This window comes from Lacerta agilis, chromosome 17 (genome assembly GCF_009819535.1).
Source record: "Lacerta agilis isolate rLacAgi1 chromosome 17, rLacAgi1.pri, whole genome shotgun sequence".
Classification (NCBI taxonomy): Eukaryota; Metazoa; Chordata; class Lepidosauria; order Squamata; family Lacertidae; genus Lacerta; species Lacerta agilis.
In genome coordinates, this window is record NC_046328.1 from 25,192,824 (window position 1) to 25,217,543 (window position 24,720).

General features: G+C 46.5%; 2 protein-coding genes across 2 annotated transcripts in view; one reads left to right on the plus strand and one right to left on the minus strand.

Moving 5' to 3' along the window:
• The window catches only part of AHNAK (AHNAK nucleoprotein), a 55,628-nt gene extending 37,493 nt beyond the window's left edge, over window positions 1-18,135 (plus strand). The window contains exons 5-6 of the mRNA XM_033174864.1: window positions 643-9,445; window positions 9,608-18,135. Of these exons, the coding sequence (XP_033030755.1) occupies window positions 643-9,445; window positions 9,608-16,809 (16,005 nt within the window). The 3' untranslated portion in view covers window positions 16,810-18,135. The remainder of the gene's footprint in view (window positions 1-642; window positions 9,446-9,607) is intronic.
• A 4,216-nt stretch (window positions 18,136-22,351) lies between these two features.
• On the minus strand, window positions 22,352-24,252 carry SAC3D1 (SAC3 domain containing 1). The gene is made up of 2 exons (XM_033174875.1): window positions 23,564-24,252; window positions 22,352-22,906 (listed from the first exon to the last, which is right to left on the minus strand). The coding sequence occupies exons 1-2, from the start codon at window positions 24,141-24,143 to the stop codon at window positions 22,443-22,445; spliced, it is 1,044 nt and encodes a 347-aa protein (XP_033030766.1). The 5' UTR covers window positions 24,144-24,252; the 3' UTR covers window positions 22,352-22,442.
• Between the last annotated feature and the right edge of the window lie 468 nt (window positions 24,253-24,720).

Consider the following 24,720-nt stretch of genomic DNA (forward strand, 5'->3'; position numbering starts at 1 on the left):
GATGGGAGTTGTAGTTCAACTGCCCCCGGAGGGCCACTGGTTGTTTATTTTAAAGTTAATGTTTTTTTATTATGACTTTTTTTGGGTATTGGATCAGATTGTTATTAGGTGTGTGATCTTTGCTGTCTATTTTGTTGTTTCTTCAGCTTATAAACAGCCTTGTGTATGGTAATAGAAAAAAAGCAGTATAAAAATTAAAAGTGAAACGAAATGAATATCCTTGCACTAGTTATTTGAAGCGGAACAAAATTCTTTCAGAGGCCCATGTCTGGGCTGTATCAATTCAAGTTTTGTGGGTGAGGCCTTATGTTACTGATTGGCACTACAAAATTCCCTGCATGTAGAAAACAAATTATCAAGGAGAAAGGAAAGGCTACAATGCTGTTGTTGATTTTATGTGCAGGTATCTTCTACTTTCTATGTGCAGGAATTTTAAGTTTTAATTTGGTAAAAAAAAAAAAAAAAAAGCCCTGCGGAGAAGTAAGGCCGCTTCAACTGTCCACAAGCGACGTCCACTTTCTGTATGTGCATCAGTCCATACTGCACTTGTGGATTTTGATGTGATAGACTGATAGGTGTAGATATCAGCATTTTATGTTTAGACTACGCTTGGCAGTAACAACTCTTTCTTCTCTGTTCCAGAGCGGAGACGACGAAGAGTACAAACGGATTTACACCACAAAAATCAAGCCTCGCCTTAAATCGGAAGATGGCTTGGAAGTCGAGCACACAGGAACCCAAAGCAGAACCATCACAGTCACCAAGAGAGTTACTGCTTACACTGTCGACGTCACAGGTCATGAGGGTGCCAAAGAGATTGACATCAGCAGCCCAGAGTTTAAAATCAAGATTCCGAAACATGAACTCACCCACGTTTCCAAAGCCGAGATTGAAACAGAACCTGGGAAAACTGTCATCAAGATTCCACACGTTGACTTGTCGGGGAGAACAACTACCCAGATAACAGACTCCCACGCTGGGGTGAGAGGAAGACCTGACATTACGTATACCGGACCAACTATTGAGTCGCCCTCTCAGAGGTTGGAGTTTGGTGTTCCTGGTATCCACATGGAACAGCCTAAGGTTGGGAAAACTGATATTCGAATATTTGGGCCTCATGTCACAGGTGTAGATATGAGAACCCAGACTAACTTTATACCAGGAGGCCAGGAAGCTGGTTTCCATGTTACAACGCCTGAAGTGAATGGGAAAGGAGGTAGGGGTAAAATCCAAGGTGATGTGGGAGGGCTGCAAGCTGATTTATCATTGCCCCACCTCAAGGGTCCTTCAGTTGGTATTTCAGGACCCCAAATTCAAGGTGAACTGAAAGGTCCAAAAGTGGACATCCCCAGTGCCAGCGTCGGAGGCAACATCAAATCTCCAGATATCAACATTGGAAGCACAGGAAAGATGGCGTTTCCTGCAATGAAAATGCCCAAATTTGGTATATCCTCCTCAGTTTCTGATGTTGAGGTTCCTCAGCTTGATGCAGTGGCTCCATCAGTGTCAATAAAAGGCCCAGAAGTGTCCTTGAAAGGCTCCAAATGGGCCATGGGAGAACCTGGAATCTCACAACCACAGGTGGACGTGGGCCTGAAAGGTGTGGACTTGAAGGGTGGCCTGAAGACCACCTCTCCAACATTGGAAGGCCCCAAGGTGGCTATCAAAGGTCCTGTGGTGGATCTTGGGGCTCCAGATGTCAGTCTTGAAGGGGGCGAAGGAAAACTGAAAATACCCCACATGAAACTTCCTAAATTTTCTGCACCAGATCCTGCAGTGACTGTGACTGTTCCAAAAGGGGGACTTAACATCTCAGGACCTAAAGTGGATTTGCAAGCTCCCGAAGTGACCCTTGAAACAAACGTGAAAGGACCCAGATTTGGCAAGCCTGAAATAGTTGGTCATACACCCCAGATCTCTATGTCAGATGTTGACTTGAATCTCAGAGGCCCTAAAGGGAAAGGCGCCATGGACATTTCAGGGCCAAGGGTGGAAGGCCATTTAAAAGGGCCTGGAATGAATATTAAGGGTCACAAACTAGATATTGAAACTCCCAAAGTTGACCTAAAAGGTCCAAAAGTCTCAATGCCGTCCATGCAAACATCACCAGTAAAAGTCGCTGTGCCAGATGTGGACTTGAATGTCAAAGGGCCAAACCTAAAGGGTGATGTGGCTGTTTCTGTGCCAAAGATAGAAGGCAGCCTCAAGGGGCCCCAGATGGATCTCAAAGGCCCCAAAGTGGACATCAAAGGCCCTGGAGGACAACTGAAGGGTCCTCATGTCAAGATGCCTGAAATGCATGTTAAGGCACCTCAAATATCCATACCAGACATTGACTTGAACTTGAAAGGCCCCAAAGTCAAGGGAGGTGTCGATGTTTCCATTCCAAAAGTGGAAGGAGAATTAAAGGGCCCAGCAGTTGATATCAAGGGCCCCAAATTGGACATTGGAACACCAGATGTCGAACTTCATGGACCTGAACTCAAAATGCCAAAAATGAAATTACCTAAGTTTGGTGTAAAAGGAGAAGCCCCTGATGTGGATGTCAGTCTTCCAAAGGGAAGTATCGATGTTTCAGCTCCAAATGTAGACATTGAAGCTCCCACCTTCAACATCAAAGGTCCTGGAGGACAACTGAAAGGTCCCCATGTCAAGATGCCAGAAATGCATGTTAAGACCCCTCAAATATCCATGCCAGACATTGACTTGAACTTGAAAGGCTCCAAAGTCAAGGGAGGTATCGACGTTTCCATCGCAAAAGTAGAAGGAGAATTAAAGGGCCCAGTTGTTGATATCAAAGGCCCCAAATTGGACATTGGAACACCAGATGTTGAACTTCATGGACCTGAACTCAAAATGCCGAAAATGAAATTGCCCAAGTTTGGCGTGAAAGGTGAAGTGCCTGATGTGGATGTCAGTCTTCCAAAGGGAAGCATCGATGTTTCAGCTCCAAATGTAGACATTGAAGCTCCCACCTTCAACATCAAAGGTCCTGGAGCACAACTGAAGGGTCCTCATGTGAAGATGCCAGAAATGCATGTAAAGACCCCTCAAATATCCATGCCAGACATTGACCTGAATGTGAAAGGCCCCAAAGTCAAGGGAGGTGTTGACGTTTCCATCCCAAAAGTAGAAGGAGAATTAAAGGGCCCAGCTGTGGACATCAAAGGCCCCAAATTGGACATTGGAACACCAGATGTCGAACTTCATGGACCTGAACTTAAAATGCCGAAGATGAAATTGCCCAAGTTTGGCGTGAAAGGTGAAATGCCTGATGTGGATGTCAGTCTTCCAAAGGGAAGCATCGATGTTTCAGCTCCAAATGTAGACATTGAAGCTCCCACCTTCAACATCAAAGGTCCTGGAGGACAACTGAAGGGTCCTCATGTGAAGATGCCAGAAATGCATGTTAAGACCCCTCAAATATCCATGCCAGACATTGACCTGAATGTGAAAGGCCCCAAAGTCAAGGGAGGTGTTGACGTTTCCATCCCAAAAGTAGAAGGAGCATTAAAGGGCCCAGCTGTGGACATCAAAGGCCCCAAATTGGACATTGGAACACCAGATGTCGAACTTCATGGACCTGAACTTAAAATGCCGAAGATGAAATTGCCCAAGTTTGGCGTGAAAGGTGAAATGCCTGATGTGGATGTCAGTCTTCCAAAGGGAAGCATCGATGTTTCAGCTCCAAATGTAGACATTGAAGCTCCCACATTCAACATCAAAGGTCCTGGAGGACAACTGAAGGGTCCTCATGTGAAGATGCCTGAAATGCATGTTAAGACCCCTCAAATATCCATGCCAGACATTGACTTGAACTTGAAAGGCCCCAGAGTCAAGGGAGGTGTTGACGTTTCCATCCCAAAAGTAGAAGGAGCATTAAAGGGCCCAGCTGTGGACATCAAAGGCCCCAAATTGGACATTGGAACACCAGATGTTGAACTTCATGGACCTGAACTCAAAATGCCGAAAATGAAATTGCCCAAGTTTGGCGTGAAAGGTGAAGTGCCTGATGTGGATGTCAGTCTTCCAAAGGGAAGCATCGATGTTTCAGCTCCAAAGGTGGACATTGAAGCTCCTGGATTAGACATTGAAGGACCAGAAGGCAGAATAAAAGGTCCCAAATTCAAGATGCCTGAAATGCATGTTAAAACCCCTAAGATCTCCATGCCGGACATTGACTTGAACTTGAAAGGGCCTAAAGTGAAAGGGGACTTTGACGTTTCTGTGCCGAAATTAGAAGGTGGCTTGAAAGGTCCTGCGATTGATATCAAGGGGCCCCAAGTGGACATTGATGTGCCCGACGTTGACATTCATGGTCCTGAAGGAAAATTGAAGATGCCCAAAATGAAAATGCCCAAATTTGGAATGCCAAGTTTCAAAGGGGAAAGCCCTGGCGTGGATGTCAGTCTTCCAAAGGGTGACATTAGTATTTCAGGTCCCAACGTAGACGTTGAAGCTCCTGGACTGGACATTGAAGGACCCGAAGGCAAAATTAAAGGCCCCAAATTTAAGATGCCAGAGATGAACATCAAAGCACCCAAGATATCAATGCCAGATGTGGATTTCAATCTCAGAGGCCCCAAACTGAAAGGAGATGTGGATGTTTCCCTACCAAAGGTTGAAGGTGATTTGAAGGGTCCAGAAATTGACATCAAAGGTCCCAAACTGGATATTGATGCTCCAGATGTCGACCTCCATGGCCCAGAAGGAAAACTGAAAATGCCCAAATTCAAAATGCCCAAATTTGGAATGCCTAGCTTCAAAGCAGAAGGTCCAGAGGTGGATGTAAGTCTTCCAAAAGCAGACGTTGACCTTTCTGCTCCCAAAGTAGACATTGAAGCACCAGGCTTGGACATTGAAGGCCCAGAAGGAAAACTGAAAGGGCCCAAGTTTAAGATGCCTGAACTGAATATCCATGCACCCAAGATATCAATGCCAGATGTAGATTTCAACCTGAAAGGGCCAAAAGTGAAGGGAGATGTGGATATCTCTGGGCCAAAGATAGAAGGTGACCTGAAGGGACCCAAGGTCAACATTGAGGGTCCTAATTTGGATGTTGATGTCCCAGATGTGGAACTGGAGGGTCCTGAAGGAAAAATCAAAGGTTCCAGATTCAAGATGCCAAAACTCAATATTAAATCTCCTAAAATCTCCATGCCAGATGTTGACTTGAATCTCAAGGCCCCCAAAATGAAGGGTGAAATGGATGTGACTGTCCCAAAGATTGAGGGTGATATGAAAGGACCCAGCATTGATATCCAGGGCCCCAAACTTGATGCGGATCTCCCAGATATTGACCTTGAAGGCCCAGATGCTAAAATTAAGATGCCGAAGATGAAGCTGCCCAAGTTTGGGATGCCTGGCTTCAAAGGGGAAGGCCCTGATGTTGACTTGAGCCTCCCCAAAGCAGACATTGATGTTTCAGGACCCAAATTGAATGCTGATATGCCGAGCATAGACATTGAAGGTCCAGAGGGAAAACTGAAAGGTCCCAAGTTCAAAATGCCTGAAATGCATTTCAAGACACCAAAAATCTCCATGCCGGATATTGACTTAAACTTGAAAGGACCCAAGCTAAAAGGAGACATTGATGTTTCCACCCCAAAATTAGAAGGAGAACTGAAGGGCCCCAACGTTGACATCAAGGGTCCCACAGTAGACCTAACTGGCCCAGATATGGATCTCCACAGTGAGGGGAAACTGAAAATGCCAAAATTGAAGATGCCGCATTTTAGCATCTCGACGCCTAAACTGGAAGGCCCTGATGTGGATGTGAGCTTTCCAAAGGGAGAGGTCAACATTGAAGGCCCGAAGTTAGATGTGGAAGCTCCAGAATTTGATATTGAAGGCCCAGAAGGGAAGCTGAAGGGTTCAAAATTTAAGATGCCAAAACTGAATATCAAAGCACCTAAGATCTCCATGCCTGATGTAGACTTGAACCTTAAAGGCCCCAGAGCGAGAGGGGAGATGGATGTAACTGTCCCAAATATTGAAGGCAATTTGAAAGGACCTCAAATGGATATCAAGGGCCCCAAAGTGGATATTGAAGCTCCAGATATTGACATTGAAGGCCCCGAAGGAAAATGGAAGAGTCCGAAGTTTAAGATGCCCGAAATGCATATCAAGGCTCCAAAAATCTCCATGCCAGATGTTGATTTGAATCTGAAAGGTCCCAAAATCAAGGGTGATGTGGATGTTTCAGCCCCCAAACTTGAAGGAGACTTGAAAGGCCCAGAATTTGATATCAGAGGAACCAAATTGGATATTGACGTGCCAGATGTTGATCTCCATGGGCCAGAGGGAAAACTGAAGATGCCCAAATTCAAAATGCCCAAATTTGGAATGCCAGGCTTCAAAGGGGAAGGCCCAGATGTTGACGTGAACCTCCCCAAAGCAGACATTGATGTTTCTGTTCCAAAAGTTGACATTGATGCTCCAAGCTTGGACATTGAAGGACCAGAAGGAAAAGTGAAAGGGCCCAGATTTAAGATGCCTGACATGCACTTCAAATCACCCAAAATTTCCATGCCAGACGTTGATTTCAATTTGAAAGGCCCTAAACTGAAGGGAGATTATGATGTTACAGTTCCAAAGCTGGAAGGTGACTTGAAAGGCCCAGACTTCAACATTAAGGGTCCTAAGTTAGACATAGGTGCTCCTGATGTTGACATTGAAGGCCCTGAAGGAAAATGGAAGAGTCCGAAGTTTAAGATGCCCGAAATGCACATCAAGGCTCCAAAAATCTCCATGCCAGATGTTGATTTGAATCTGAAAGGTCCCAAAGTCAAGGGTGATGTGGATGTTTCAGTCCCCAAACTTGAAGGAGACTTGAAAGGCCCAGAATTTGATATCAGAGGACCCAAATTGGACATTGATGTGCCTGATGTTGATCTCCATGGACCTGAAGGCAAATTGAAGATGCCCAAATTCAAAATGCCCAAATTTGGAATGTCAGGCTTCAAAGGAGAAGGTCCAGATGTGGATGTAAGCCTCCCTAAAGCAGACATTGATGTTTCTGTTCCAAAAGTTGACATTGATGCACCGAGCCTGGACATTGAAGGCCCAGAAGGAAAAGTGAAAGGGCCCAGATTTAAGATGCCTGACATGCACTTCAAATCACCCAAAATTTCCATGCCAGACGTTGATTTCAATTTGAAAGGCCCTAAACTGAAGGGAGATGTTGACGTTTCGGTTCCAAAGCTGGAAGGTGACCTGAAAGGCCCAGATGTTGATATCAAGGGGCCTAAACTAGATGTTGACCTCCCTGATGTTGAGCTTGAAGGTCCCGAAGGAAAACTCAAAGGTCCCAGGTTTAAGATGCCTGATATGCATTTTAAGACCCCCAAAATCTCCATGCCAGATTTTGACTTGAACTTGAAAGGTCCCAAAGTGAAGGGGGATGTGGATGTTTCAGTGCCAAAGTTGGAAGGTGATCTGAAGGGTCCTGAAATTGATATCAAAGGACCCAAACTAGACGTAGATGTTCCTGATGTTGAACTCGAAGGTCCAGATGGGAAGTGGAAAGGCCCAAAATTCAAGATGCCAGAAATGCACATTAAGGCACCTAAGATCTCAATGCCTGACATTGATTTGAACCTAAGGGGTCCCAAAGTAAAAGGTGATTTGGATGTGTCTGTGCCAAAGTTGGAAGGTGACTTGAAAGGCCCAGAGGTGGATCTCAAAGGGCCCAAATTGGACGTTGACCTTCCTGATGTTGACCTAGAAGGACCTGAAGGGAAGTTAAAGGGCCCCAAATTCAAAATGCCTGAAATGCATATCAAAGCTCCTAAAATCTCCATGCCAGATTTCGACCTGGGTTTGAAAGGACCCAAAGTGAAGGGGGATGTGGATGTTTCAGTGCCAAAGTTGGAAGGTGATCTGAAAGGCCCTGATGTCAACATCAAAGGTCCTAAAGTTGGTGTAGATATTCCTGATGTTGAGATTGAAGGACCTGAAGGAAAACTCAAAGGGCCCAAATTTAAGATGCCAGAAATGCATTTTAATGTTCCTAAGATCTCCATGCCGGACATTGATTTGAACTGGAGGGGTCCTAAAATAAAAGGAGATGCTGATGTTTCTTTACCTAAATTGGAGGGTGACTTGAAGGGCCCAAATGTTGACATCAAGGGTCCCAAACTGGATGTTGACATCCCTGACGTTGAGCTTGAAGGCCCCGAAGGAAAACTCAAAGGGCCCAAATTTAAGATGCCTGAAATGAACATCAAAGCACCCAAAATCTCTATGCCAGACTTTGACCTGAACCTGAAGGGTCCTAAACTGAAGGGGGATGTTGATGTTTCTTTGCCAACGGTAGAGGGGGATCTGAAAGGACCAGATGTTGATATCAAAGGTCCCAAATTAGATATTGATGCTCCTGACTTCAGTATAGATGGTCCAGAGGGGAAAGTGAAAGGCCCCAAGTTTAAGATGCCTGAAATGCATTTTAATGTGCCCAAAATCTCCATGCCAGACATTGATTTGAATCTGAAAGGCCCTAAACTGAAGGGAGATGTTGACGTTTCGGTTCCAAAGCTGGAAGGTGACCTGAAAGGACCAGATGTTGATATCAAGGGGCCCAAACTAGATGTTGACCTTCCTGATGTTGAGCTTGAAGGTCCAGAGGGAAAACTCAAAGGTCCCAAGTTTAAGATGCCTGATATGCATTTTAAGACCCCCAAAATCTCTATGCCAGATTTTGACTTGAACTTGAAAGGTCCCAAAGTGAAGGGGGATGTGGATGTTTCAGTGCCAAAGTTGGAAGGTGATCTGAAAGGCCCTGAAATTGATATCAAAGGGCCCAAACTAGACGTAGATGTTCCTGATGTTGACCTTGAAGGCCCAGATGGAAAGTGGAAAGGCCCTAAATTCAAGATGCCTGAAATGAACATCAAAGCACCTAAAATCTCCATGCCTGATGTGGATTTCAACCTCAGAGGCCCCAAACTGAAAGGAGATGTGGACGTTTCCCTACCAAAAGTTGAAGGTGATTTGAAGGGTCCAGAAATTGACATCAAAGGTCCCAAACTGGATATTGATGCTCCAGATGTTGACCTGCATGGCCCAGAAGGAAAACTGAAAATGCCCAAATTTAAAATGCCCAAATTTGGAATGCCTGGCTTCAAGGGAGAAGGCCCTGAACTGGATGTAAATCTCCCAAAGGGAGACATTGATATATCTGCTCCCAAGGTGGACATTGAAGGCCCTGAGTTAGACATTGAAGGTCCAGATGGTAAAATTAAAGGCCCCAAGTTTAAGATGCCTGAACTGAATATCCATGCACCCAAGATATCAATGCCAGATGTAGATCTTAATTTGAAGGGTCCAAAACTGAAAGGAGATGTGGATGTTTCTCTGCCAAAGGTCGAAGGTGGATTGAAAGGGCCTGACATTGACATCAAAGGCCCCAAATTGGACATTGACGCACCAGATGTTGACTTGCATGGTCCAGAGGGCAAACTCAAAATGCCCAAGTTTAAAATGCCCAAATTTGGAATGTCTGGTTTCAAGGGAGAAGGCCCTTCAGTGGATGTGAGCTTGCCTAAGGGAGAAGTGGATATATCTGGCCCCAACCTAGACATTGAAACACCTGATTTGGAAATCGAAGGCCCTGAAGGAAAATTAAGGGGTCCCAAGTTTAAGAAACCTGAAATGAATTTTAATGTTCCAAAGATCTCAATGCCAGACATTGACTTGAATTTGAAAGGTCCTAAATTAAAGGGAGACTTGGAAGGCAACATCAAAGGTCCTAACGTTGAATTGAAAGGACCTGAAGTTGACTTAGAAGCACCAAAAATAGATATTGAAGGGAAACCAAAGAAATCAAGATTTAAGCTTCCAAAGTTCAGTTTTTCTGGTCCAAAGGTTCACACTCCAGAGGTTGACATGAAGCTTAAGAAACCAGATGTTAATATCTCAGGGCCTAAAGTTGATGTCCAAGGCCCAGATGTTGATGTTCATGGAAAAGTGAAAGGCCCTAAATTTAAAATGCCTTCCCTGAATATTTCATCACCTAAAGTTTCAAAGCCAGATGTGGAATTGAATTTGAAAGGTCCTAAATTAAAAGGTGACCTCGATGTTTCTGTACCAAGCCTGGAAGGGGATTTGACAGCTCCTGACATAGATATCAAAGGCCCCAAGTTGGACATTGATGTTCCAGATGTTGATCTCCATGGACCAGAAGGCAAACTCAAAATGCCCAAATTCAAAATGCCCAAATTTGGAATGCCAGGCTTCAAAGGCGAGGGTCCTGAGGTGGATATAAACCTCCCCAAAGCAGACATTGATGTATCAGGACCCAAAGTGGACATTGAAACTCCTGACTTGGATATAGAGGGCCCAGAGGGCAAGATCAAAGGTCCCAAATTAAAGATGCCTGAAATGCATTTTAATGTGCCCAAAATCTCCATGCCAGACGTTGATTTCAATTTGAAAGGCCCTAAACTGAAGGGAGATGTTGACGTTTCGGTTCCAAAGCTGGAAGGTGACTTGAAAGGACCAGATGTGGATATCAAGGGGCCCAAACTAGATGTTGACCTCCCTGATGTTGAGCTGGAAGGTCCTGAAGGAAAACTCAAAGGTCCCAAGTTTAAGATGCCTGATATGCATTTTAAGACCCCCAAAATCTCCATGCCAGATTTTGACTTGAACTTGAAAGGTCCCAAAGTGAAGGGGGATGTGGATGTTTCAGTGCCAAAGTTGGAAGGTGATTTGAAGGGCCCTGAAATTGATATCAAAGGGCCCAAATTAGACGTAGATGTTCCTGGTGTTGAACTTGAAGGCCCAGAAGGGAAGTGGAAAGGCCCTAAATTCAAGATGCCTGAAATGAACATCAAAGCACCTAAAATCTCCATGCCTGATGTGGATTTCAACCTCAGAGGCCCCAAACTGAAAGGAGATGTGGATGTTTCCCTACCAAAGGTTGAAGGTGATTTGAAGGGTCCAGAAATTGACATTGATGCTCCCGTTGTTGATATTCATGGTCCAGATGTCGACCTCCATGGCCCAGAAGGAAAACTCAAAATGCCCAAATTCAAAATGCCCAAATTTGGAATGCCCAGTTTCAAGGCAGAGGGCCCAGATGTGGATGTGAGCCTCCCAAAAGCAGACCTTGATGTTTCTCTACCGAAGGTGGACATTGATGCACCGAGCCTGGACATCGAAGGCCCAGAAGGAAAAGTGAAAGGGCCCAGATTTAAGATGCCTGACATGCACTTCAAATCACCCAAAATCTCCATGCCAGATGTTGATTTCAATCTGAAAGGCCCTAAACTGAAGGGAGATGTTGACGTTTCGGTTCCAAAGCTGGAAGGTGACCTGAAAGGCCCAGATGTGGATATCAAGGGGCCCAAACTAGATGTTGACCTTCCTGATGTTGAGCTTGAAGGTCCTGATGGAAAACTCAAAGGTCCCAAGTTTAAGATGCCTGATATGCATTTTAAGACCCCAAAAATCTCTATGCCAGATTTCGATCTAAATCTCAAAGGGCCAAAAGTGAAGGGTGACGTGGATGTGTCTGTACCGAAGTTTGAAGGTGACCTGAAGGGGCCCGACGTGGATATCAAAGGGCCGAAATTAGACTTAGATGTTCCTGATGTTGAAGTCGAAGGCCCAGAAGGAAAATGGAAAGGCCCTAAATTCAAGATGCCTGAAATGAACATCAAAGCACCCAAAATCTCCATGCCTGATATGGATTTCAACCTCAGAGGCCCCAAACTTAAGGGAGATGTAGATGTTTCCCTACCAAAAGTTGAAGGTGATTTGAAGGGTCCAGAAATTGACATCAAAGGTCCCAAGCTGGATATTGAGGCTCCAGATGTCGACCTCCATGGCCCAGAAGGAAAACTGAAAATGCCCAAATTCAAAATGCCCAAATTTGGAATGCCCAGTTTCAAGGCAGAGGGCCCAGATATGGACGTGAGCCTCCCAAAAGCAGACCTTGATGTTTCTCTTCCGAAAGTGGACATTGATGCAGCGAGCCTGGACATCGAAGGCCCAGAAGGAAAAGTGAAAGGTCCCAGATTTAAGATGCCTGACATGCACTTCAAATCACCCAAAATTTCCATGCCAGATGTTGATTTCAATTTGAAAGGACCTAAACTGAAGGGAGATGTTGATGTTTCGGTTCCAAAGCTGGAAGGTGACCTGAAAGGACCAGATGTGGATATCAAGGGGCCCAAACTAGATGTTGACCTTCCTGATGTTGAGCTGGAAGGTCCTGAAGGAAAACTCAAAGGTCCCAAGTTTAAGATGCCTGATATGCATTTTAAGACGCCCAAAATCTCCATGCCAGATTTTGACTTGAACTTGAAAGGTCCCAAAGTGAAGGGGGATGTGGATGTTTCAGTGCCAAAGTTGGAAGGTGATTTGAAGGGCCCTGAAATTGATATCAAAGGGCCCAAACTAGACGTAGATGTTCCTGATGTTGAACTCGAAGGCCCAGATGGGAAGTGGAAAGGCCCTAAATTCAAGATGCCAGAGATGAACATCAAAGCACCCAAAATCTCCATGCCTGATGTGGATTTCAACCTCAGAGGCCCCAAACTGAAAGGAGATGTGGATGTTTCCCTACCAAAGGTTGAAGGTGATTTGAAGGGTCCAGAAATTGACATTGATGCTCCCAGTGTTGATATTCATGGTCCAGATGTCGACCTCCATGGCCCAGAAGGAAAACTCAAAATGCCCAAATTCAAAATGCCCAAATTTGGAATGCCCAGTTTCAAGGCAGAGGGCCCAGATGTGGATGTGAGCCTCCCAAAAGCAGACCTTGATGTTTCTCTACCGAAGGTGGACATTGATGCACCGAGCCTGGACATCGAAGGCCCAGAAGGAAAAGTGAAAGGTCCCAGATTTAAGATGCCTGACATGCACTTCAAATCACCCCAAATCTCCATGCCAGACGTTGATTTCAATCTGAAAGGCCCTAAACTGAAGGGAGATGTTGACGTTTCGGTTCCAAAGCTGGAAGGTGACCTGAAAGGCCCAGATGTGGATATCAAGGGGCCTAAACTAGATGTTGACCTTCCTGATGTTGAGCTTGAAGGTCCTGAAGGAAAACTCAAAGGTCCCAAGTTTAAGATGCCTGATATGCATTTTAAGACCCCCAAAATCTCTATGCCAGATTTCGATCTAAATCTCAAAGGGCCAAAAGTGAAGGGTGACGTGGATGTGTCTGTACCGAAGTTTGAAGGTGACCTGAAGGGGCCCGACGTGGATATCAAAGGGCCGAAATTAGACGTAGATGTTCCTGATGTTGAACTCGAAGGTCCAGAAGGGAAGTGGAAAGGCCCTAAATTCAAGATGCCAGACATGCATTTCAAGGCACCTAAAATCTCCATGCCAGACATGAACCTAAACTTGAAAGGGCCCAAACTTAAAGGTGATGTGGATGTTTCTGTCCCAGAATTTGAAGGGGATCTAAGAGGGCCTGAAATAGATATCAAAGGTCCAAAGATAGATGCTCCTGACATTGATATTGAGGGACCTGATGGAAAACTGAAAGGACCTAAATTTAAGATGCCTGAAATGAACATCAAAGCACCAAAATTATCCATGCCAGATGTTGACCTCAACTTGAAGGGCCCAAAACTGAAGGGAGATGTGGATTTATCTCTTCCCAAGATTGGAGGTGATTTGAAAGCACCAGATATGGATATACATGGCCCTAAACTGGATGTTTCCGTTCCTGATGTTGAGCTTGAATGCCCTGAAGGAAAACTCAAAGGTCCCAAGTTTAAGATGCCTGATATGCATTTTAAGACTCCCAAAATCTCCATGCCAGATCTTGACTTGAACTTGAAAGGTCCCAAAGTGAAGGGGGATGTGGATGTTTCAGTGCCAAAGTTGGAAGGTGATTTGAAGGGCCCTGAAATTGATATCAAAGGACCCAAACTAGACGTAGATGTTCCTGATGTTGAACTCGAAGGTCCAGAAGGGAAGTGGAAAGGCCCTAAATTCAAGATGCCTGAAATGAACATCAAAGCACCTAAAATCTCCATGCCTGATGTGGATTTCAACCTCAAAGGCCCCAAACTGAAAGGAGATGTGGACGTTTCCATACCAAAGGTTGAAGGTGATTTGAAGGGTCCAGAAATTGACATTGATGCTCCCAGTGTTGATATTCATGGTCCAGACGGAAAGGTGAAATTCCCCAAGATGAAGCTGCCCAAATTTGGCATGCCTGAGTTCAAAGGGGAAGGACCTCATGTCGATGTAAATCTACCCAAGGGAGAATTGGAATTATCAGGCCCCAGCTTGGACATAGAAGGACCAGAAGGAAAACTGAAGGGTCCCAAAGTAAAGATGCCTGAAATGCATTTCAAGACACCTCAAATATCCATGCCAGAGATTGACTTAAATCTGAAGGGACCTAAAGTGAAGGGTGATGTTGATGTCGCTCTTCCCAAGGTTGAAGGCAGCTTAAAAGGTCCAGGAATTGATATTCAGGGGCCAGGAATTGAAGCTAAGGGCCCTGAGATTGACTTGGAGTGTCCAGATGTAAACCTTGAAGGGCCAGAGGGAAACGTTAAACTCCCAAAATTTAAAATGCCAAAGTTTGGATTTGGAGCAAAAAGCCCCAAGGCAGACGTCTCCCTCCCAGAAGGTGAACTGAATGTTGAATCACCTGACATCACCATTTCTGGAAAAGGGAAGAAAAGTAAATTCAAAATGCCTAAAATCCACATGAGCGGGCCTAAAATCAAAGGCAAGAAGGCTGGCTTTGGCGTGAGTGGAGATATGGATGCAAGTATGAAATCGCCAGATTTGGAAGGAAGCATTTCTGTCCCTGAAGCATCCCTGAAAGGAGACATGAACATCAAGTCACCCAAAGGAAAGAAGTCTATGTTTGGGAAACTCTCTTTTCCTGACGTCGAGTTTGATATCAAATCACCTATGTTCAAGGCTGATGCTTCTTTGCCAAAGGTGGAAGGGGAAATCAAGTCACCAGGAATAGACGTCTCCTCACCATCTCTGAAATCTCCAGATCTTGACATCACAGTTCCCAGCGGAAGTGCCAGCCTCCCCGATGTCAATATTGGAGGTCCTGACATCCATCTCAAGAAGCCAAAGTTCAAATTCTCAGGTGGAAATGTCGATCTGGCTGGTCCCAAACTGGAAGGAGACCTTCGAGGCCCAAGTGTTGATGCCAACCTCAGCGCGCCTGACATCAGCCTGAAAGGTCCATCAGTGAACCTGCCATCCATGGATGTTTCTGCTCCTTCCATGTCAGCCCCTGACATTAACTTGAAAGGACCAAAGCTGAAAGGTGATATTGACCTTCCCCAGATGGAAGGACAAGGCCTAGAAGGGAAATTAAAATTGCCAAAATTTGGCTTGCCAAAGATCGGGAAGCCAGGTGTGAAAGTGGAGGGGCCCGAGGTGGACCTTCAAGGAAAACTGCCCTCAGCAAGTGTTGATGTTTCGGCCCCAAGCATCGGAGGAAGTATGAGCGCTCCTGCAGTGGATGTAAGCTTGAAAGGACCAAAATTTGGAGGAGACGTGGGCCTTTCTGGTGACATTAAAGGTCCAAGGATCGGATTTGGCACACCAGATGTTGATGTCAGTGGTTTTGAAGGAAAGCTTAAAATGCCAAAGGCCCCAGGCCTTGATGTCAATGTGAGTGCTCCAGACCTGGACGTGAAAGCGCCAACAGTGAAAATGGCCTCTGGAGGAGGCATTTCAGCGCCTGACTTTGATGTGAATCTGAAAGGACCAAAGATCAAAGGAGACTTCGGCATTTCTGGCAGCATTACATCTCCCAAGGTGGCTGTCGAGGCACCTGACGTTAATGTGGAAGGCTCTGGAGCTGGAATTAAGATTCCCTGCATGAAGTTGCCCCAGTTTGGCATCGCCAGTGAAGGAGGAAGTATTTCAGGACCACAGATCAAAGGGCCTGAAGTGGATCTCAGAGGACATGACATTTCTGCCCCAGGCTTTGACTTGAATGTGAAAGGACCAAGTTTGAAAGGTGACGTTAACGTATCTGGTGGCATGAAAGGTCAACAGATCGGCGTAGGGGCACCAGGTGTGAAGATTTCTGGCATGGGCTTGGACGCTGGCGCTCCTGATGTCAGCTTGAGAGGACCTTCACTCAACGTGTCAGCTCCCAAAGTTTCTGGGCCAGAACTAAACATGGGCATGCAGGGGTCTGGAGGCCTTCAGTTTTCTGGACCAAAGGCAGGGGTTGATCTCAAAGGTCCCAAATTAGAGGTCAAAGGTCCTTCTGTTGGGGTGAATGTTCCACACAGCCATTTAGAAAGCTCATCTGGACAAGTGTCGTTCCCCAAAATGAAAATGCCAAAATTTGTGGTTGCGGGGCAAGAGCTAACTGGAAGGGAGGTTGGGGTTGATGTTGAGTTCCCTCAGGCGCCAGAGGCGAGCTTCCATGCCGGGGCGGTGAATGTGGAACTGGAAGAGCCTGACGTTAAGCTTAAGAAATCCAAAATCAAAATGCCAAAGTTCCATTTCTCAAAATCTAAGGTCAAAGGCAGCGTTGGCTCCCCAGAGATCTCAGTGTCTGCCTCAGGGTGCGAAGGGGAGTTACAGGCCAGCCTGGGTTCCTTGGAGGGTGATGTGGAAGTGGAAGGATCTGCTTCTCCGAAAGGGAAGTTCTCCTTCTTTAAGGGCAAAAAGTCCCGGCACCGGTCGTCGTCTTTCAGCGATGAGCATTCCTCGCATTCGACGCCAACAGGCACACTGGAGCACGACAAAGGCAAACAGGCCAAGCTGAAATTTGGTACGTTTGGAGGGATAGGGACAAAAACTAAAGGTTCTTATGAGGTATCGGGAAGTGACGACGAAATGAAATGAGTGAAATGGGGGGGGGGGTTCTCGTGTACATATTGTCTCTCTGTGTATATATCTTATCTATCTCCCTTATATGTGTGTATATACAAATTTCCTAGCTTGAAATGCTCAGCAATAAAAACGGGGTGCCCAGTGAAATGGTAGGCCTTAACTGAGAAATAACCATGTTTTTACTGTGGTCAGGGAGTTGTCCCAACATGATTATCTCTTCCATAGATATATGTATAGATATCTCACAGAAACTGATACAGCAGATTTTTGGTTTTTTTTTGCAAAGTTCTTAAAGCAGTGATAATGGCAGGTAAACTTGCATCCCAGAATGCATTGCCGTGCTTCCCACAATGCACTGTGGCTGTAATAACGGTTAAGTAGTGCCATTTTTTTTTATATAAAAAAAGCGGCAACACACACATAATACAGAATGCTGCTTGGTGAATCAGCTGTATCAGTTTGAATTAAACAGTATCATTTGTGCCATGGGTAATAATGCCGTTTGTGTGACGGGCACTTCTTCCGGCTACCAATTTGAAAAGAGGTGGAACCTGGATTTATGTGATATTTAAAGCTGTGCCATTAGGAAGGTGGGATGTACAGTTCCTCAGATGTATTTTGGAAGTTCTCTCTTGTGTTTCAGGGTTGGGGGTTTGCGCTTCGTACGCTGAGAGCTTTACGTTTACTTAAGCAAGCTTTTAAAAACATAAATATATATATACTTTTCGACTTGCTAAATATCTTCAGTGTTGATCTATGGCAATTGTTTTCCATTTCAGTGACTCCCCTCCCCCTCCTGCTTTTATCTGTGGAAGGGGGCAGCTAAAAAAATTCTTATCGTTTAAAAATTGGATGTGGTAAAAGAAAAAGAAAAAGACTCTGTAAAAATATATAGATGAAACTGAGATGTGTCAAATTTGGGGCCTCACAAACAGTCTTACATTGCTGCAGAAAGGTCAGGTTTTTTTGTATTCATTTGATACACCCATGGTATCATTCCCATTTTTGTCTGGTTAAAAAAAGTCACGATAAAATAAATTAACCAAAGATTTTGTGTACATTCTTGACACCATCTTAGTCATCTCTATATATTTGTTATTTTTGTATAATGAAATGAAAGTTTTCTGAGATGTGGAGCAAAATTCTTCAAGGCCTTCTATATTCCCTCCCAACCTTACAGATGCTATTTGTTATCTACTTCCATCTTTTTGTTTAACAAATGTATCTTGATTTTAAAACAAAACAGTAAAAGGAAAATCTTTTCAGCACTTTAAAAGCAAATTAATTGAGAATAACTGATATTGTAAAATGGAAATAAAGTGTTTATTAACCTTTTGACCTCCTGAGCCTTTTATTCCCCAGTATCCCAGCTGCTGCACTCTTCTTTTTCAGGAGAAGCTAATAACCCCTTTCAGCTCGCCACATTTCCAAGCAACACATGGGTGTGAACCCAGGCTAAAAGCCACTCCAACCTTCCATCATTGTGTGGGGAGGTCTGAAAGGGGCTTGCGCGACTTTCATCCTAAGGCGCCAGGGCAGGTTGCAACAATTAAAAAAATACTATATTAAAATCAGTGAAAAGAAACCTTGATCAAGAGAACAGGGTAGATCCTTAAATATATTTATCGAAGCTGTTGAAAGTCCAGGGGTAAAGTCTGCTCCATGAGTCGTAATTCTCAGCAAAAGGCAGCGGTAGGCAGGCTGTACATTTCAGGTACAACTGAGCCCTAGCAAACCTTTAGGGTTTTATATTTTTAAGGCTGGAATTTAAATAATTATGCAGAATGGGTCACAGTGATTAAAGAATGTCATATACCTGCCTCATAAGTGTAGGACATCCCAGAATCCATGCTATGTCATAGTCTATATTATGTCTTTGCATCTTATGTTTTGCAATACCACAGATAGATGGAATGTGCTTAGGTTATACATTCACTGGTTTCAATGCAGTCTGCTCTACAGCAACCCAAGTGTTGCCTCAGTAGCCATGCCATAGCCGCACAGCTGATTGTGAGGGAACTTGGAAAAAACATTCCGTCTAATGCACTGAGAAGCCCCCTTAGGATCTTCCCACTCAGAGCAGGAGAAGTCGGACGCGCAGCAGATTGTGCCTTCACAATTTGAGGCTGAACACCTGGAACAGGTGAATCTGGAGGAAGAGCCAAAAAACTCAGCAAAGTGAAAAACACCAGAGAGAAGTGTGTGTTGATTTAAGAGAGGAGCAAAATTGGAACACTCTGTGCTCATAGTATAAAAGAACCTCGTGCACATTATATACTTTCAAGTATAGGAAGCTGCCCCCTTTGCCCAATAGTCTACTGACTGACCAGCAGTGGTACTTCAGGGTCTCAGGCAAAGAGGGGATTGAACATGGGAACTTCCATATGCCAAGCTAGCAGATGCCCTACTGCCGAGTTATGGCTCCTTCCAAAACTGACCCTGGTCTCTACCATGCACTGCAATCCTATGCATGTTTATTCAGTAGGGCTTGCTCCCAGGTAGGCATGCACAGAACTGCAGACTTCAATGCTGCACTGCAGCCACAATTTCCTGGGCCAATCTCACCAGGGCTTATGCTCAAGTCAGCGCATAATGTAAAAGGGTGGGTCTGAGGGATTAAGGCAGACACAAGTAAGGGAAAGCAATATTTATCCCACTTAACATCTCCAGATAAACTTTTTCATACAGGACCCTCCTAAAAGAGCAAACATCTCACACACTACATAAACATTAGGAAACCCAACCACAGACTTAAACAGGTTGGGAAATCCCCCAAGGAAAGCTTAAAGGTAAAGGGACCCCTGACCATTAGGTCCAGTCGTGTCCGACTCTGGGGTTGCGGCGCTCATCTCGCGTTACTGGCCGAGGGAGCCGCCGTACAGCTTCTGGGTCGTGTGGCCAGCATGACAAAGCCGCTTCTGGCGAACCAGAGCTGCGCACAGAAATGCTGTTTACCTTCCCGCCGGAGCGGTACCTACAGGTGAAACTCTAAAAATTAGAATATTGTGGAAAAGTCCATTTATGTAAGCAATTGTTTTCATTAGCTACTGGAGTTTAATATATGAGATAGACTCATGACATACAAAGCGAGATATGTGATGATTATGGTGTACAGCTAATGAAAACCCCAAAGTTGAAATTGTTAATTTGGGGTTCTCATCAGCTGTACACCATAACCATCACAATTATAACAAATAAAGGCTTGACATATCTCGCTTTGCATGTCATGAGTCTATCTCGTATATTAGTTTCACCTTTTAAGTTGAATTACTGAAAGAAATGAACCTCTCCACGATATTCTAATTTTTCAAGTTTCACCTGTATTTATCTACTTGCACTTTGACATGCTTTCGAATTGCTAGGTGGGCAGGAGCTGGGACCGAGCAACGGGAGCTCACCCCGTCGCAGGGATTCGAACCGTCGACCTTCTGATCAGCAAGCCCAGACATAATTGTCAGGTTTTCCTGCATTTGCCTGGGCAGGAATAGGTGATCTATTGAGCACTCTTCAGGTCTACAAACCGGTGTTATACATGGGGCCTACAAAGTTTTTTCTGATGAATGCCGGGATCAGCAAGATTCTCTTTATAAAGTGACAGCATCTAAAGGGGCTGCATGTTTGTGTGAGAGTGCAAGGTGTTGCATGCCCAAGAGGAAAAGGGCCTGCATAAGAGGGGTGTATCAATCAGACATACAACAAGTAAACTGTGCAAGCACATATGATGCGAGAAAGGGTTCTGCATTACTCCCACAGCCACCCACATTTTCCCTAGGAAGTCCGGTGTGGGGTGTAAGGATTTAATTTTTAGGGGAGCTCCCTCACCTAAGGCAATGTGTGTTCAAGACGAGTGGCACTCTAGAGTGAAAGTGGGGGGGGGGGGCCCAGGAAATGCCGTATCTCAAATGCTGACCGTTTGAGGGGTGGGGAAATGAAACATTTTAATACCATAAAGAAAATCAAAGCTCCTTCTACAGCCTTCTGGGTTTCTTGCTTCAATTGTGCACAATTCTCTTACAGGAGCTTCTCAAGTGCAGCAAGTTCAATTTCTCCTGAGCATCCCCCCATTTATCTGGCCCTTCAGGTTCATAGATTTATCAGTATCTTCCCAGGAGAAGGCACTTTTTGGCTCAGACTTTTTATGGTGGTTCTATGCGATGAAAAGCACTTTCTTGTCATCCATTCCCCAGCGTTGGCAGGTGGGGCTACACTTTAAAGTTGTCCAAGCATTTAATATTTGCAGGCCTGGTTTTGTTTTGGAAACTAGGTTATAGTTCACTCACAGCTTCTCAGATGCAGCATCACTTCGGCATGTAAACTGTATACAAAACAACTGCCACCACCACAATCTCTTCTACAGCTGACATATTAGTAACATTCCAGTAACATTCAGTTCAGTTTTCCAAACAACAACTAAATGCTCCACACACATGACTAGCATTTACGGTAGGTGTCCAGAGAAATGTGGGGAACGGGATGGTGGACAGGACTGGTTTGATCCAGCCAGGGCTCTTGCATTCTTAATTCAGGGAGGGTGTAAGAACTTCCTTCTAGCTTTGCATAAAGTCCTCCAAACCTGCAGGGGGCGGCGCGTGACAATATGTGGACTCCAGTGCACCTGCAAGCAGCAAAATATGGTAGAATGGACTGTACCACATCAAGGCCACTAGGGGTGGGGGCGAGAATAAAAATTGTAATGCTCCCATACATTAAGGGAACCAGCACAGTGGAGGAAAGGGCCTTGCTGGAACCTCTAGCCCAGATGTGCTAACTTTCTAATGGTAGCAGAGGAATGGGACCTTAAGCTGCCGTAATTTTTTTTTTTTTGCAACATGGCTTATCCTTCCTGAAACACATGTTCTCCAGATGTTCCTGGACTCTCAGCTCCCATCACCTTGAGCCAGCATGGTCAATGATCTGGGCTGACAGAAGCTGTATCCAACTATTTATTCAGGGCCACAGCTTCCCCGCACTTGATCGGACCTGTATGGAAACTGCTGTCCCATTTCCCCATCTTCTGCTGCCCCCAAGGAGAGTCAGAGCCCACACTTCCCTCAACCAACTCTGCCTTCAAGAGTAATAGTACTATTATTTAATATTTTCTACCCCACCTTCTTCCCAAGGTGAGACTCAAGGCACATTTAAGAACATTGACTTATTTATTGCATTCATAAGTAAAAGGTAAAGGGACCCCTGACAATTAGGTCAAGTTGTGTCCGACTCTGGGGTTGCGGTGCTCATCTCACGTTACTGGCCGAGGGAGCCGGCGTACAGCTTCTGGGTCGTGGCCGGCATGACAAAGCCGCTTCTGGCGAACCAGAGCAGCGCACGGAAATGCCGTTTACCTTCCCACCAGAGCGGTACCTGTTTATCGCCAGAAGCGACTTAGTCATGTTGGCCACATGACCCACAAGCTGTCTGCCGACAAATGCCGGCTCCCTTGGCCTATAGAGCAAGATGAGCGCCACAACTCCAGAGTCGTCCGCAACTGGACCTCATGGTCAGGGGTACCTTTACCTTTTTACCTGAGGCCTACTGGCAGGCAGACAAAAATGAGAGAGCCAGTCTAACTACCCTAGGGGGAAAACCCTGAGCTACAAACCCCTTTCCAGTCTCAGCTCATGCACACAGAGTCATTCCAAAGGGGGTCAGCTGCAGACCCTTTCCGAGAGCTCCAGCAGAGTAGACTCCCCCCATTTACCATCCACAAGCAGGCGGGAAGGCTTATGCACCAAAGGCACACTGTCCTTGAAGGAGCCCTTCTGGAAGACCACGTCCCCCTCCAACACGGTCAAGCCGTGGGCCTGGCACAAGTCCGCCGCCTCTTCCACGCTGTCTGTGGCCAGCAGCCGTGCCAGCCGTGCCAGCGGGTAGCGGGAGTTCCTGGCGCTGAAGCCGTGGCTGAAGGTCATCAAGGCCAGGCGCTGGGCCCCAGCCAGGTGGGGGTGAAGGGCGCAGCTGGGCAGGTAAGGCAGCTCCTGGGCCAGGCGGAAGAAGCGGGCAAAATTCCGCTCCAGGAAGGCCCAGTTGATGGCCAGCGCCGTGGAGACATCTGGGGAGGCTCGGATGGCATCGGGGAGCTGGAGGGTCTCCCAAAGAGCGACTGGAGAGCCTGTTTGGGGTGGGAAGAGAAAGAAGCAAAAGGTCAGAATGAACAGGCTTTATAGAAGGATCAGGGAAGCAAATTCATTTATTGCTATATCTATATTTATATCCCAACCTTTTAGGCATAGGAGCCAACTCCTAGCGATGAGGGGCCTTCAGCTCCCCCCCCCATAAAAGTTGATGGGCATTGCCATTCAAATGGTGTGCATGCACCATGTCATGTGATTGATTATGAGAGCCCCCCCCCCCCCAAGTTGGCACCTCTGTTTTCAGGAATGGAATTTATTTCTTACTGCACCTTTTCATGGAAGTATATTTATTTATTTCTTATTGCTTTTCTGTCCCAGCTTTCCCCCTAAGATGCTCCATGTGGCTTGTATGGTCCTCCCCCTCCTTATTTAATCCCCACATAAACCTGCTAGGTAGGTTAGGCTGAGAGGCGTTAGAGGCGTTGGCTAGCCCGATGCCACACAGTGAGCTATAGGGCTGAGCAGGGTGAGGACTGTAAGCCCTAGTCTCTCCCAGTTCCTAGTACTGTATTCATCTGATCGCCACAACAACCCTGCGAGGTAGGCAAGGCTGAGCAAAAGCATCCGACCAAATTCCCGGGATGAGTAAGGCTTTGACCACCACCCCTCTTGCAGCCCGTCCCTGAATCCCTCACCCAGGTTGTAGAGAAGGAAGAGGGCTTGGAAGCGGGGCTGGGCGGCGGGCCGGGCTCCGTCCTCGTGCTCCCGGTAGGCGCGGCGGAGGGCGGCGAAGGTCTCCTGCAGGTGGGCGCGGTGCAGGTGGGCATCGAAGCGGGCGGGCGGCTGGGCGCAGAGGCGCGTCCCGGCGCGGAGCAGCCAAAGCAGGGCGCGCTCGTGGAGGGCGGCGCAGGGCGCGCCGGGGAGCCGCTGCAGCGCCGCGTCCAGGCGCACCGCGCGCAGCCGGTCGGTTACGAAGGCGCCGCGCTCCGCAGCCTCGGCGGAGTCCCCGGCGTCCGATGCCCGGTCCTCCCGGTCCAGCAGATGCCGGACTGTGGCCAGCAGCACGTCGGGCGGGCGCAGCTCTTCGGGCCGCGGGGGCGCCTTGCCGGCGGCCGGGCGCGAGTACTCCTTGACGGCCAGTGCCGGGTCCGCCTCGCGCCCCGCGCCCAGCTCCAGCCGGTGCAGGCGGCCTTCCCGGCGCCGCCGCGCGAACTCCTCGGCCGGGCACATCCCCGGGCACGTGCCCCGGAGAGGGGCGGCCTCCGAGCTCGGCATCGACGGCAGAAGCAGCAGCTAGAGGAGGAGAGGCTGGCCCGGGCGGTGAGGAGGCGGCAAAGGACCCGGCCCGGGACAAAAAGGAGGAGCTGGAGCGGGAGGCCTTCGGTTCATAGACTTGTATAGTTAGGCACCCCGAGGGTCATCTAGCCCAATCCTCTGCAATGCAGGAATCTTGCTGCCGCAACTCCCTTCCGGAACTCGGCTCCTCTTTCCTGTGTTGTTTGCATTGGGGATGATACTGAGTTTTGGAGTGAGGGGTAGGCTGTACCCATAAGCCCCCTTCTAATTCCTGGATCCAGCACGGATTCAGTTTCTGGAACAGGCAAGCTAGCTTCCGTGCTGGATCCAGGAATTGGAAGGGGGCTCAAGCATACAGCCTACCCCTTCAATGTTTTTAGGATTGCAGCATAATAAACTTTTTAAAAATGAGAAATTTTATACGAAGTAACACACGGGTTAGAGACAGAAGGCTAATTTCTCTTTGCTGCTTCACTTTGTTTGTTGGTGATGCCTGGTCCAAAATCCCACATTTCATTTGAGCTCCGGGGGGAGATTTTTAAAATGGCTTTGCACT